This window comes from Myotis davidii, unplaced genomic scaffold (genome assembly GCF_000327345.1).
Source record: "Myotis davidii unplaced genomic scaffold, ASM32734v1 scaffold946, whole genome shotgun sequence".
NCBI classification, from domain to species: Eukaryota; Metazoa; Chordata; class Mammalia; order Chiroptera; family Vespertilionidae; genus Myotis; species Myotis davidii.
Window position 1 is genome coordinate 341,164 of NW_006297395.1, and position 11,638 is coordinate 352,801.

General features: G+C 44.8%; 1 protein-coding gene across 1 annotated transcript; it reads left to right on the forward strand.

Annotated features, from left to right (window-relative positions):
* On the forward strand, positions 1 to 4,695 carry RASSF10 (Ras association domain family member 10; the record flags this gene model as incomplete). Its single annotated transcript, XM_006773195.2, has 1 exon — positions 1 to 4,695. A coding segment is annotated over one exon (897 nt), but the record flags the coding sequence as incomplete, so codon positions are not given.
* Between the last annotated feature and the right edge of the window lie 6,943 nt (positions 4,696 to 11,638).

Below are 11,638 nucleotides of genomic sequence, written 5' to 3' on the forward strand. Positions count from 1 at the left end.
ACCGCCTCGTCCTGCTCGTCGTCGCCGCGGGCCGCGGACAGCGTGTCGGTGGAGCGTATGGAGACGCTGGTGCATCTGGTGCTTTCCCAGGACCACACCATCCGCCAGCAGGTGCAGCGGCTCCGGGAGCTGGACCGCGAAATCGATCGCTACGAAGCCAAGGTGCACCTGGACCGCATGCGGCGGCACGGAGTCAACTATGTGCAGGACACTTACTTGCTGGACGCCGGCATCGAGCTCGACGGGCCCAGCCCGGGAGAGGAGCCCGAGCCGGAGGCGGTGGCGATGGCGGCGGCGCCCCTGGACGGCCAGGTGCAGGCAGTGGCGCTGGAGGAGCTGGCCCAGCGCTGCGACGACCTATTGAAGCTGCAGGAGCAGCGGGCCCAGCAGGAGGAGTTGCTGGAGCGCCTCTCGGCCGAGATTCAGGAGGAGCTGAACCAGAGGTGGATGCGCCGGCGCCAGGAGGAGCTCGCGGCGCGGGAGGAGTCCCCGGAGCCCGATGGCAGCCTGGACGGGGAGCTGCTGCTGGAGCAGGAGCAAGTCAGGACGCAGCTCAGCACCAGCCTCTACATCGGGCTCCGGCTCAACACGGACCTGGAGGCCCTCAAGTCGGACTTGGATTACAGCCAGCAGCAGTGGGACAGCAAGGAGCGCGAGCTGCAGGGCCTCCTCCAGACTTTGCACACGTTGGAGTTGACGGTAGCACCTGATGGGACTACCTGCTCTGGTGGACCCTCGCGGGAATCCCGGCCTCAGCCCGGCGCTGAGGTGTGGGTGGATCAGGCCCGCGGAATGGCCAAAAGCTGTCCTGGCAACGACGAGGACTCGGACACGGGGCTGAGCTCCATGCACAGCCAGGACTCAGACTCGGTGCCCGTGTGCGAGTCCCTTGTATAGGAGGAGCAGGGTCAGGAGGGACACGTATGCTTTCCCCTTTCCTGTAGCAAGGCCTGGCCAGGCCGGTCGGTCGGTCGGGGACGTGAAACCAGGCTGCGGGTGGGCCCCGAGCTCCTGAGCGGCAGCAGGCCTCCGACTGGGCTGGGAAGGGCTCCGGAGGCCTGCCTGGTAGAGGCCTCCTGTGTCTGGGGGTGAGTGTGGAGGAGGGTGCAGGACCAGTGTCTCCAATCCAAGCTCTTCAGGGAAAGGGGGGAGGGAGGAGGTGAGAACCCCTCTCACTGGAAAACAAACACCCCGGGGAAACTTGACATGGTCCTAGCCTATTTGCAAAAACAGAAAAAGGGGTGTTTTTGGGAATTTCAGCACTCTGTATGGGGAGGACTGATGGCAGCTAGAATTTTAGGTTGTAGCATAAAGTGCTTTTAAAAGAAACACTTGGATGAAAAGGAAATTCCTTGAATGTTAATTGTGACTCTGAACGTGTTAAAACTAGCCAAAGAGGACACACTGGTGTTGGTTTCAGCCGTACTTAACATCTTTCATAAAACCCATAGGCACTAAAATCCTGGCTGTTTACATTTCTGCAGATATGGAGTTATCCATCTGCTAAGCTGTTTGCCTGTTATTTTCTTTAAAAGACTAAACTGTACCAAAGTCTAACCCCATGTTTCCTCCTAGTAAATACAGTATCTGGTAGAATGGGATCCCTTTTCCAAAATAACTTTTATTATTACAAAAACCAAACGTATCTCTTTTGAGATACAGGTTTCTGGCAGACATAATTCTTGGTTAAAGTTTAATCTGGGTCTTTGGGGTTTGCTCCTGCAAAGGTTTGTGTGTTTTCCTTTCATTCATATTGCCATTTCATTAACTTAATCACTGTTATTTCAGGGGGAAAAAAATAAAAGGGAAGTTCCAGAATTCAAGTTAAGTACAACTAAACTTGCTGTTAAATGAGCACTCCCATTGAAGCTAAGACTTGAAAGCAAAGATCATTGTCAGTGTTCAGCTTTTGAACTGAGCTCTATGATCAAAACCAACCATGACCTTAACAGATTTCACCCAAACCCAAGTCTAACTTCAGTATTTTTGGTCAGGGAACAGTTACTTTTCCAAACTGAAATTGAGATAGTGTGAATGCCAGGATTTACTAGATCAGGCCTGAAAAAGATAAAATACAATCAAGCTAATAATACATCTTGGGTAAACAAATGGATTAACAACAGCAGGTAGTCATAGATAAAAGCATATAAAAGTGAGCTAACGACTTGAATTACTCTTGTCTGGCTCACGCCTTTGCACACGCCAGGAGATGCAAGTGCAACCTCTCTCTCACTTGTTCCCTCGCTCCATAGCTGGAGACAGAGCCCTGGTGGGGACTCGGTGTAATTGTTGCAGTTATTTCAATGAAAACTTATCAGTTGTAGCTAGCTGCTGCCCTATGGAAGGAGCCTGCTGGCAGTGTTCCCTCTGGAGTGCAGTACTTCTGAGGAATGTGGGATCTAATCTGTCCTGAGGAGGTGTTAACAATGGGGTGTGTGTGGTGCCAGCCTGGTGCAGAAGCCTGGTATCAACCTAACCCAGGAGCGGCTGGCTCCAGTTTCAACACTACATGTGAAGATAACTTAAGAGGTCTTGCTTTATAGAGAAGTTTCCTCCTTGGAGAGATTCTCTGCCTGCTTGTTGCCAACGGGGGCCTGCTCACCTAACCTGAAGCCATTGGGGTGTCTCCTTTTGAGAGTCAGCACCCCCCTACCTCCCAGTGCTATTACAACATGTGTGGATATTTTCAAATTTTTAAGTAAAAGGCCGGTTTCTTAATTGATGTTTTCAAAAGACATTAACTGGCATAATTATGGTTTTTTAGTTTTGTCTGATGCAGAAAACATCTATGTGTTTGGATTCGAGCATGATTAAAATGAGGAAGGGACCAAAAAAACCCCACTGTCCCTAGACAATCATTTGGTCCCATAAACACAAAGCCTAATGATAGCTTTTCTTTTGAGGCAAAGGTAAAATCCTCATTAGAGTGTGACAAACGCTACTTGTCTGAATGGTCTATGCTGGCAATGGGCTGACCTAGTGGTTTTAAAATTATTGTGCTTTTTTTTCCCCCTCAGGGTGGTAGGGAAGTTGGACATTTATTAACTCCAAAGCGAGCACAGAAGTTGGCAGAACAGGACTGCCTGGCAGAAAGGGGCTGTTTTCCTGTTCACTGTTATTATTTTAAACTTTGATGGGCTGCTGACGTCAGCAGATATGCCCGAAGCTTGTAAAGCAAATAAAGCCACATCACAGGGAGAAGGCCTGTGGGATTTTCTGGTGCCCTCTTTCCAGAACCTTCTGTCCTGGCCATCTGAAAATTTTTGCCTCTCCAGTCAACAATTCAGGCACCAAGCAGGCTTTGTTTGATACCAAAATGAAGTTCAGTCTGCCCTTCCCCGCCCCCATCCAAATCAACTATATCCGCAAAAGGCACTCTCTGTGTGGGTAGGAGAAAGGACAACAGGTGAGGGGAAAGGAAGGAGACAATAGTTCCTTTTACTAAGAGCTTTTGCAAGCCTGAGAAAGGTGAAATATAGATAAATAAAAAGCAAATCAGTGCCTCTGCCTAGAAAGTGGCTAATGAATGCTAAACATTTTAAAAACTTCATTCCTTTTTTTAAAAAATAATTATCACGGCATTAAGAATGGAAATGAAGGCTTTGAATGCATTGGCACCAGGATTTCAGTGCCCCTGGTAAAAGTAACCCCTCCTGCTCTTCTAACCTTACAAAAGTCCTGGGGAGGAGAGTAGGGAGCAGGCTCCTCCCAACCAGTCCCATCTTTTTTTGTAATTAATACAATTTATCGTATTTTTTACCTTTAATTAGTCCATTCTTGGCCATCTGACCAAATCAAAAAGATTCCATCTGTCATTTCTGTTTACTTCCTTATGAAACAAGATAAAGACGAGGAGGAGGATTTGCTAATTAGAAAAGTTACATACTATGGTCCTCCTGATGGACCTGAAAGTAACAAGTAAAAAGAAAGGAAAATCACTCAGAATCTTGTCACCAAAAGCTTATCACTACCGAAATTTGAGATACTTCCTTCCAGTTCTTTAGAATTGTGAATATTTCATATTTTGCTTATTTTTTAAAACAATATTCAGTGTTAATGAGATTGTTTATATGCTTTTATGCTCAGGTTTTGACAGATTCCTCTAATTGGCTCCATCTATCTGTTGGATGTACCATGGTGCATATTATTAGGTCATTCCTGGTATTTTTCATTGTTATAAAATGACACTGTGCACATACCTGTTTCTCTAATTAGACTCCCTTTCAAAGAGATAGCTTCCCAGAAAGAGAATTCCCCAAGGGTACAAATATATAAAAACTTGACACTTAATTGCCAAATTGGTTGTCAAAAGATCTGTTCTAATTACAATCCTCTGTGCATGGCAATGCCTATTTCACCACCCCTTAGCTTTCATTAGCTATTGTATTTTGGTAAGAAAATATATTGACCAAAATGAATGAATTCTTTGTGGTCCCAGGAAGTCAGGGCTGGCAACCACAGCCTTAAAATACCTTTACAACAGAAAGGGCAGCTCATCCTAACAGGAATGTTAAAAGGACAAGGCACCTTCTCTCCTTCCCATTTCCTTGTTCTCCCTGAGCACTGCTTGGTAATAGCAATCCCGGCTCATATCAGAGCTGGCCATCCATCTCTCTGAGCAGGAGGGGCCAAAATACCACACCAGCAAGATTAAGGGGGTTAACAAATAAAAGAACCAGACTTATAAAAAGAAAATATTATCTTTTTGCATCTTGAGTCTATCAGAAAAGGTTATGCTTAGAAGGTGATGTCATACAATATATTTGATTTTGTGCTTCTCCCTTCCCACCCATATAAAAAAAAAAAAGCCAAAATGAAATCAGTACACACAGTAAATAGCTATGATACTACATCCGAGCTCATCCTTAAATTCTTGAAAAGGGAAAATTTGGTCACGACAATTTGTGAAATTTTTGTTCTGGAAATGTTTGTGAAACGTGTCTTTGTAAACGGAAAGGAAGGAGGATAGGGAGGAACTGTCTTGTTGAGTGCTTTCCAAATGCTAAATCCTGGTGCTTTTTCATGTGCATTGTCTCGCATTCATCTCATGAGATAGAACTTTTGGCCTCTGATTTTACTGATAAAGAAACCCACATCACCCTGTTGGTAAGTAGCAGATCCAGGATTCTGACCCAAGTCTGACTCCAAAACCTGTGCCCATTTTGCTGTATCACACCAAGCGCATTATACCCACGAAGCGTTTGGCATACTCGGAAAAAAGATCTCACAGGCCCCAGAGTGTTGGCATTGGGATGGACTCAGAGGTCATCAAATCTTGTCCAAGTATTTCCACTCGTGCGGTGGAGTGATTTTCTCTGAATCATAGAGGTAGTCACTGTCTTCCAGGTGAGGATTAGGGAAAAAAGGAGGAGAAATTCTTACGTAAATACCTGGGCATCTGTCTGAGAGGTGAAGCCTTTGCCAATGAAAAATATTTCTCACAAAAATTAATATCCTGTGCATCGGCATGAACGTTTCAACTGCAGGCTTCAATGGCACAGGTACAGTCACAGCTGGAAGGTGGTATCAACAACCACAGCTGTGCTGGAGTAGTCCCCAGTGCTTCTAACCAGGCCTTGTTTCTAGTTAAGCCTCTGGGTAAATGAGGATCATGGAAGGGTCAAGAGATGGAGTGCTGGGCCTTGTGTGGGCTTCCGTGTCCGTGGAGTTAGGCATGCACACCTGACTGAGGGTGTCTTTGGCCACACTGACTCCACTGCGCATGTGGAGGCCAAGCCCGGATTACTTTGAAGGACACTGTCCTGCCTCTACCTCTCTCATCCATTCCCGTGAAAATTTTCCCTGTTTTCAAACACCTCCAGGATTCCCTACAGCTTTCAGGATAAAATTTACATTTCTTAGCAGGATTTAATAAGTTGCTGGTTATCCAGCTCAAGGCCCCTCTCCCAAGTCCACTCTTTTCTATCTTATTTTACTTCATGTTACCCTTCCTCTCCCATTGCCACTCCTAGTTCCCTCCTTACTCCTGCCATAGGCACCTATCCCAATGTGTTTAATCCATGAGCTTCCATGCTGCCCACCTCCAGGGGGCACTATTCATGTTGTATTCTGGAACCATGCTCCAGAGGAAACTTTGAATGGAAACCCTGGAGTTGAGCAGTGTGCTGGCCTAATCCATTTGCTCAGGTATTACATGCATCCTTGAAAAGTAGAATAAAACTGTCTATGTGCTTATGCTTAATATACATGACTTTCACTGGGCTAGAAAGCCCATTGTATTTATTTCTTTTTTTCACATGACAGTATGTTTGTGTGAGCACTCTGCATTGCAATATGTAAATCTAGTTAATTATTTTCTTATCTTATTTCCACTTATTTATATATTCCTGGAACACCTATGGTGTTAGCAATTTCATACTATCTCAAACAATGGATGATGGAGGGAACACCTGGGCTTTGAGCTTCTCAAGGTGGAGAAAGTCCATGATGTGGTTCTGGGAGTGGATGGCTAAAGAGAATGGGGGGAAGATCAAGGTCATCAAAGCTGGAGGACCAAGGATGTTAGGAGACACATCTACACGGATGTTGAAGCCTCCCATGATGATTTCAGGAATTGGTATGGAGAGAGGAAACGGTCTGGGAGTGAAGGGACAGAGAGAGGTTAATCAATAGAAGCAATATTGTGACAACAGGGGAGGCTTGCATTGAAGCAGTGACTGGGAAGAGAGGTGAATGACCCTGTGACTCTGATCATGTCCCTCTCAGCTCAGCATACACCAAAAGTTCCCATTTCCCACTGGAGAAAGTTCAAACATCTTAGCACATCCTGCACAATACATCTTAAAAGCCTCACCTCCCATCTCCACCCTCTCTAGCATCATTGAACCACTTGAGTTTTCCTGTTCACACCTCTGTCCCTTTGCACATACCATTCTTTTCATCTTGAAGGATGTCTGTCCCTTCTTCATGGCCTAGTTCAAATGTCATACTTCCATAAACCCTTGCTCAAATGCCCATGCATTCATTCAGGGAGCTGGTATTTATTGAGCCTCTAGCTTGTGCCAGCCTCGGAGGCACATATTCATTTGGTCCTTCCTCTGTGCCACCCCGTTGAAGCTTTCCAGGTCTGTCGGCAGAGAGGAGACTGGCTCAGCATCAGAGTTCCCAGACTTGACTCAGTAATCACCAAACCTGAGAACCAGGCTCCATTGGAATTCCATCAACAGGAAGAGCTGGACAGGTTTCTTCTCATTTCCTCGCCTTAATTCCGACTCAGCAGCTTCTACAGCTATAAACAACAAAGGATATTTAATAAGTGAGATGCATTGGTCTGTGAAACAGTGTTCCTGGTTCATTAGGAAGTTGTGGTCAGGTTTTATTGCAGTACGTGCTTCATATCTTGATTTCTGGGCACCTGTGTGCACAACTCTGTCTGTATCTGGGCACGGGGTGATTTTCACCGAGATTCATTTACTTTGCCGTAAGCAGAATGGAAATAACTGAGAGAATCTCTTGGCGGGGGTGGGGGGGGGGTGAGAGGGCATTCCTTTGGTGTAGAGATTACACATTGGGTGGCATAAGCACACCCACTTAGAGGACAACTTTTAGTCAACAAATATTTCTTAAGATGAGCACTGTGCTAGGCTCTGAGCTCGGCACTGCAGAACAAAGATAAGCCTGCTCCCGGCCCTCCGGGAGCATCAGAGCCACTGCTGCTCTACCTGCAACTGTGCTCTTTCCTTGCCCTCCTCCTGGCCTGGTCAGTACAACTCATGTCTCAATTGTTAGCATAAGCCTCCCCTTTTCTGGAAAGCCTTCCATGGGCCCTGGTAGAGATGATGAGTTGTCTATTCAATACCAATTTTTTCTTCATCCTACGAATAAACTCTGGTTATAGTCAATAGCATTGTACATAGCTGGTAAACTGCATTTCCCAGTCTCCCTTACATTTAGGAGTGGCTATTAAGATGTAAGAGGAGCCCTAACTGGTTTGGCTAAGTGGATAAAGCATCGGCCTGCAGACTCAAGGGTCCCAGGTTTGATTCCGGTCAAAGGCACGTACCTTGGTTGCAGGCATGTCCCCAGTGGGGGGTGTGCAGGAGGCAGCTGATCGATGTTTCTAACTCTCTATCCCTCTCCCGTTCTCTGTAAAAAAACCAAACAATAAAATATATTTTTTAAAAAAGATGTAAGAGGAAGAAGTTTTGTCAGAATTCTAGCTGACTTAGTTTTAAAAGGTGCCCCTATTTTCCCCTACTTCCCTTTTTCTCTTTATTTTTGGATCCCAGATGTGATGGCTGGTGCTCTTGCAGCCACTTTGAACAATCTTGAAAATGTAAGCCATTAAGAATGGCAGAGGAAAAAGATAGAGGGAAGCTGGAAACTACTTTAAAAGCCTTGGACTGCCTACCTCTGGATTTCTTCATTTTAGATAAACAAATGAACCTTACATTAAGCCTGCTTTTATGATTGAATCTAATCCTAACCAATACAACCCGAAGACTGCTTTATCCACCTTTCTTGATTGACTTTTCTTCATAGCATCACTATCGGGCATCTTTATTGGTATGTGTCTCCCATTACAACGTAAGCTCCATGACAATAGTGATTTCTCGTGGTCTTGAACAGTGCCTGGCACATAGTATATCCTCATTATAAAGTTGCATTACTTGTCATTATTGTTATATATGCCCTCTGGCATAATAGTCATCATACCTGCCACCACACACTTAATGTCCATCTTCCCCACCACTCCCATATAAAGGAGACATATCTATCTTGCTCTCTGTGTAACATCAGCATCTAGCCTAATCCTAGCACATAATCTATATAATAAAAGCTTAAGCAACTGTTACAGTGGAATGACCAGAAAGACCGGTCACTATGGTGCACACTGACCACCAGGGGGCAGATGCTCGACACAGGAGCTGTCTCCTGGTGGGGGAGTGCCGCTCAGCCGGAAGCCAGGCTCATGGCTGGGGAGTGCAGTGGTGGTGGCGGGAGCCTCTCCTGCCTGCAGCACTAAGGAGCAGGAAGCTGAGCAGTAAGGAGCAGCGAGCAGGCGGGCGGTAAGGACCGAGGGGTCCCAGACTGCTAGAGGGACAGGCCAGGCTGAGGAACCTCCCCCATACCCAGTGCATGAATTTTGTGCACTGTGCCTCCAGTTGATCAATAAAACTGCATCAACTGGAGCAACTTTTCTTTGCTAGAAACTAGGGCAGGAGAAAGGCGCCTGAGGAAGGCAGGCTGCTTTGACAGGGGTAATCTTAGTGAGGGAAGCAGTCCAAGTAGGGGTGGGAGGTGAGAACTGGACAGTGTCTCCCAGGGAGCTAGAGGAAATGAAAAAGAAGGCCTCTTGGGAGTCTCCTGGATTGGAAATTTACCAAGCTTATGGAGAAAGATGGAATGAGAAAAATGGCAGATGCTTGATGTACCCAATTGCTCATGAGAAATGAAATTGCTCTAAATGCTTGGAATTCCTAATCTTATTGGATTAATTATCAAAAATATTGAAGACATACAAGTTATGAAGTCATGTGTTGGAACTGAAATAATGTGTCTGAGCACAGGATAGGGTACCGAAAAAGGATGAAGTAAGCCATGAGAATAATAGAAATTCTGTGGAAGACTTTTGACAGCCTGAGGCTCCAAAATTAAAGGTTCTGGATGAGTATAATTTCCCATTGTTATGGGGTGAATTATACCCCCAGCAAAGATATGTTGAAGTCCTAACCCCTAGTACCTCAGAGGATCTTTCCATAGAACTGTCAGACAGAGCATGGCACCTTGATTTCAGACATGTAGACTCCAGAACTGTAAGACAATAAATTGTCTGTTGTTCTAAATCACCCCATTTATAGTACTTTGTTATGGCAGCCCTAAGAAACCAATGTTTCCATGAAGGAGGTAGGTCCAGCTGACCCCTGGTTACACAAATTCATTTAATTGAAGTAAATTAGTGGAACTTCCTTTATAGTGAGTGATAGACAAAACATTGTGTCCCAGGGGCTATGGTAGCATGAAGTAAGTGGGCCTAATTCTGCCTGTGGATGTCAGGGTGGGCTTCATAAAGGGGGTATCATAGAGTTGAGTCTTAGTGAATGAGTAGATACATGTTCATTGAATAGTTAAAGAGGGAAGAAATTCCAGGTTAAAGGAACAGACTGGACAAAGACATGGGAAGAACTGGGTTATGAGTGTGTTCAGAATATGCTAATGATTTTATATGGCTGAGTGTAAGTTGCCTGCAAGAAAACAGTAGGAAAAAATAGCATAGGATACACAGCAGGGTCAGGTTATGAAAGGTCTATATTTCTAGCTGAAGAGCTTTAGGTAGTGTCCTTTAGACATTACAGAGTCATTGAAGGATTTTAGGTGCATATTTGTTTATTTCATCTGTGCTCTAGAAGACTAACCTGGTGGCAAAAAGGAGGATCTATTGGAAGGAGACTGGTGCAGTAGTTGGAGGTTGATGATCATAACAACTTAATATTCGATTAGCATTTCACCATCTTTATCTATATTTATTTTCTAAGCTTTGTTAATGTTCTCCCAAAGCCTGAGAAATAGGCATTAATAATAATTATCCAAGTTTTAGAGTTGGGAAGCCCAAGAAACTTACAGTTTAGACCCATACATACATCTCACAGTTAGAGACAAAAAAAAAAAAAGGAGTGGTCAAATACATGGACTCTGGTGCTGACTCTCACATTGGTTGGGCAATTTTATTTCCTAGCTGGGTGACCTTGAACAAGCGAGTTAATTCTAATCTCAGCCTCTTGATCCATGAAATGAAGATAAAAATAATAATTACTCTTTGAGTTGTTGCAAAGTTTAGATGAGTGTATAATGACTCAAAAAGAGCCCATGACAAAACATGTGCTATATGTCTGCTATTATTAAGAACTGTTTTGAGAGGTGTAATGGTTAATCTTTTGCATCAACCTGACTGGATCACTGAGTGCCCAGATATTCGGCTAAACCCTATTTCAGGGTGTCTCTGTAAGGGTGTTTCCTAATGAAATTAGCATTAAATTGGTTTTAGCAATAAAGCAATTTGCTCTCTCAAATGTGGGTGGGCATCATCCAATCTATTTAAAACCTGAATAGAACAAAAAATTGGAAGAAGGAAGAATTCATCTCTTGCTACATGATTGCTTCAGCTGGAACATTGAACTTGTTTTGTCCTTGGTGCTCCTGGTACTCAGGCTTTCAGACTTGGACTGAATTGCACCACTGGCTTTCCCGAGTCTCCAGCATCCAGACAGCAGATTGTAGGACTACTCAGACTCCATATAATACGAGCCAGTTCATACATATATATATACATATACATATACGTATATATAAAAGGCAAATATGTAAAGTGTCCCCTCGAGAGTTCAGCCGGGAGACCAGAGTTTGATTGCTTTCTATAATGTGTGCTGACCACCAGGAGGTGGCGTGGAACATGGTGGGCGGGCCAGCAGTGGCAGGGCGCTGAGGGAGTGAGGGAAGGAGGAGGTGGTCTCGCATGCTTTGCAGACACTGCCGACACCCTGCCCCACCCACTGCAAGCGCCTTTGCTAGTTCACAGGCCTTTTATGAGATATATATATATATCTCCATCCTACTTTTTCTGTTTATCTGGAGAACCCTGACTAATATAAGAGAGCATTTACAAAGGGCTCCAGAACTA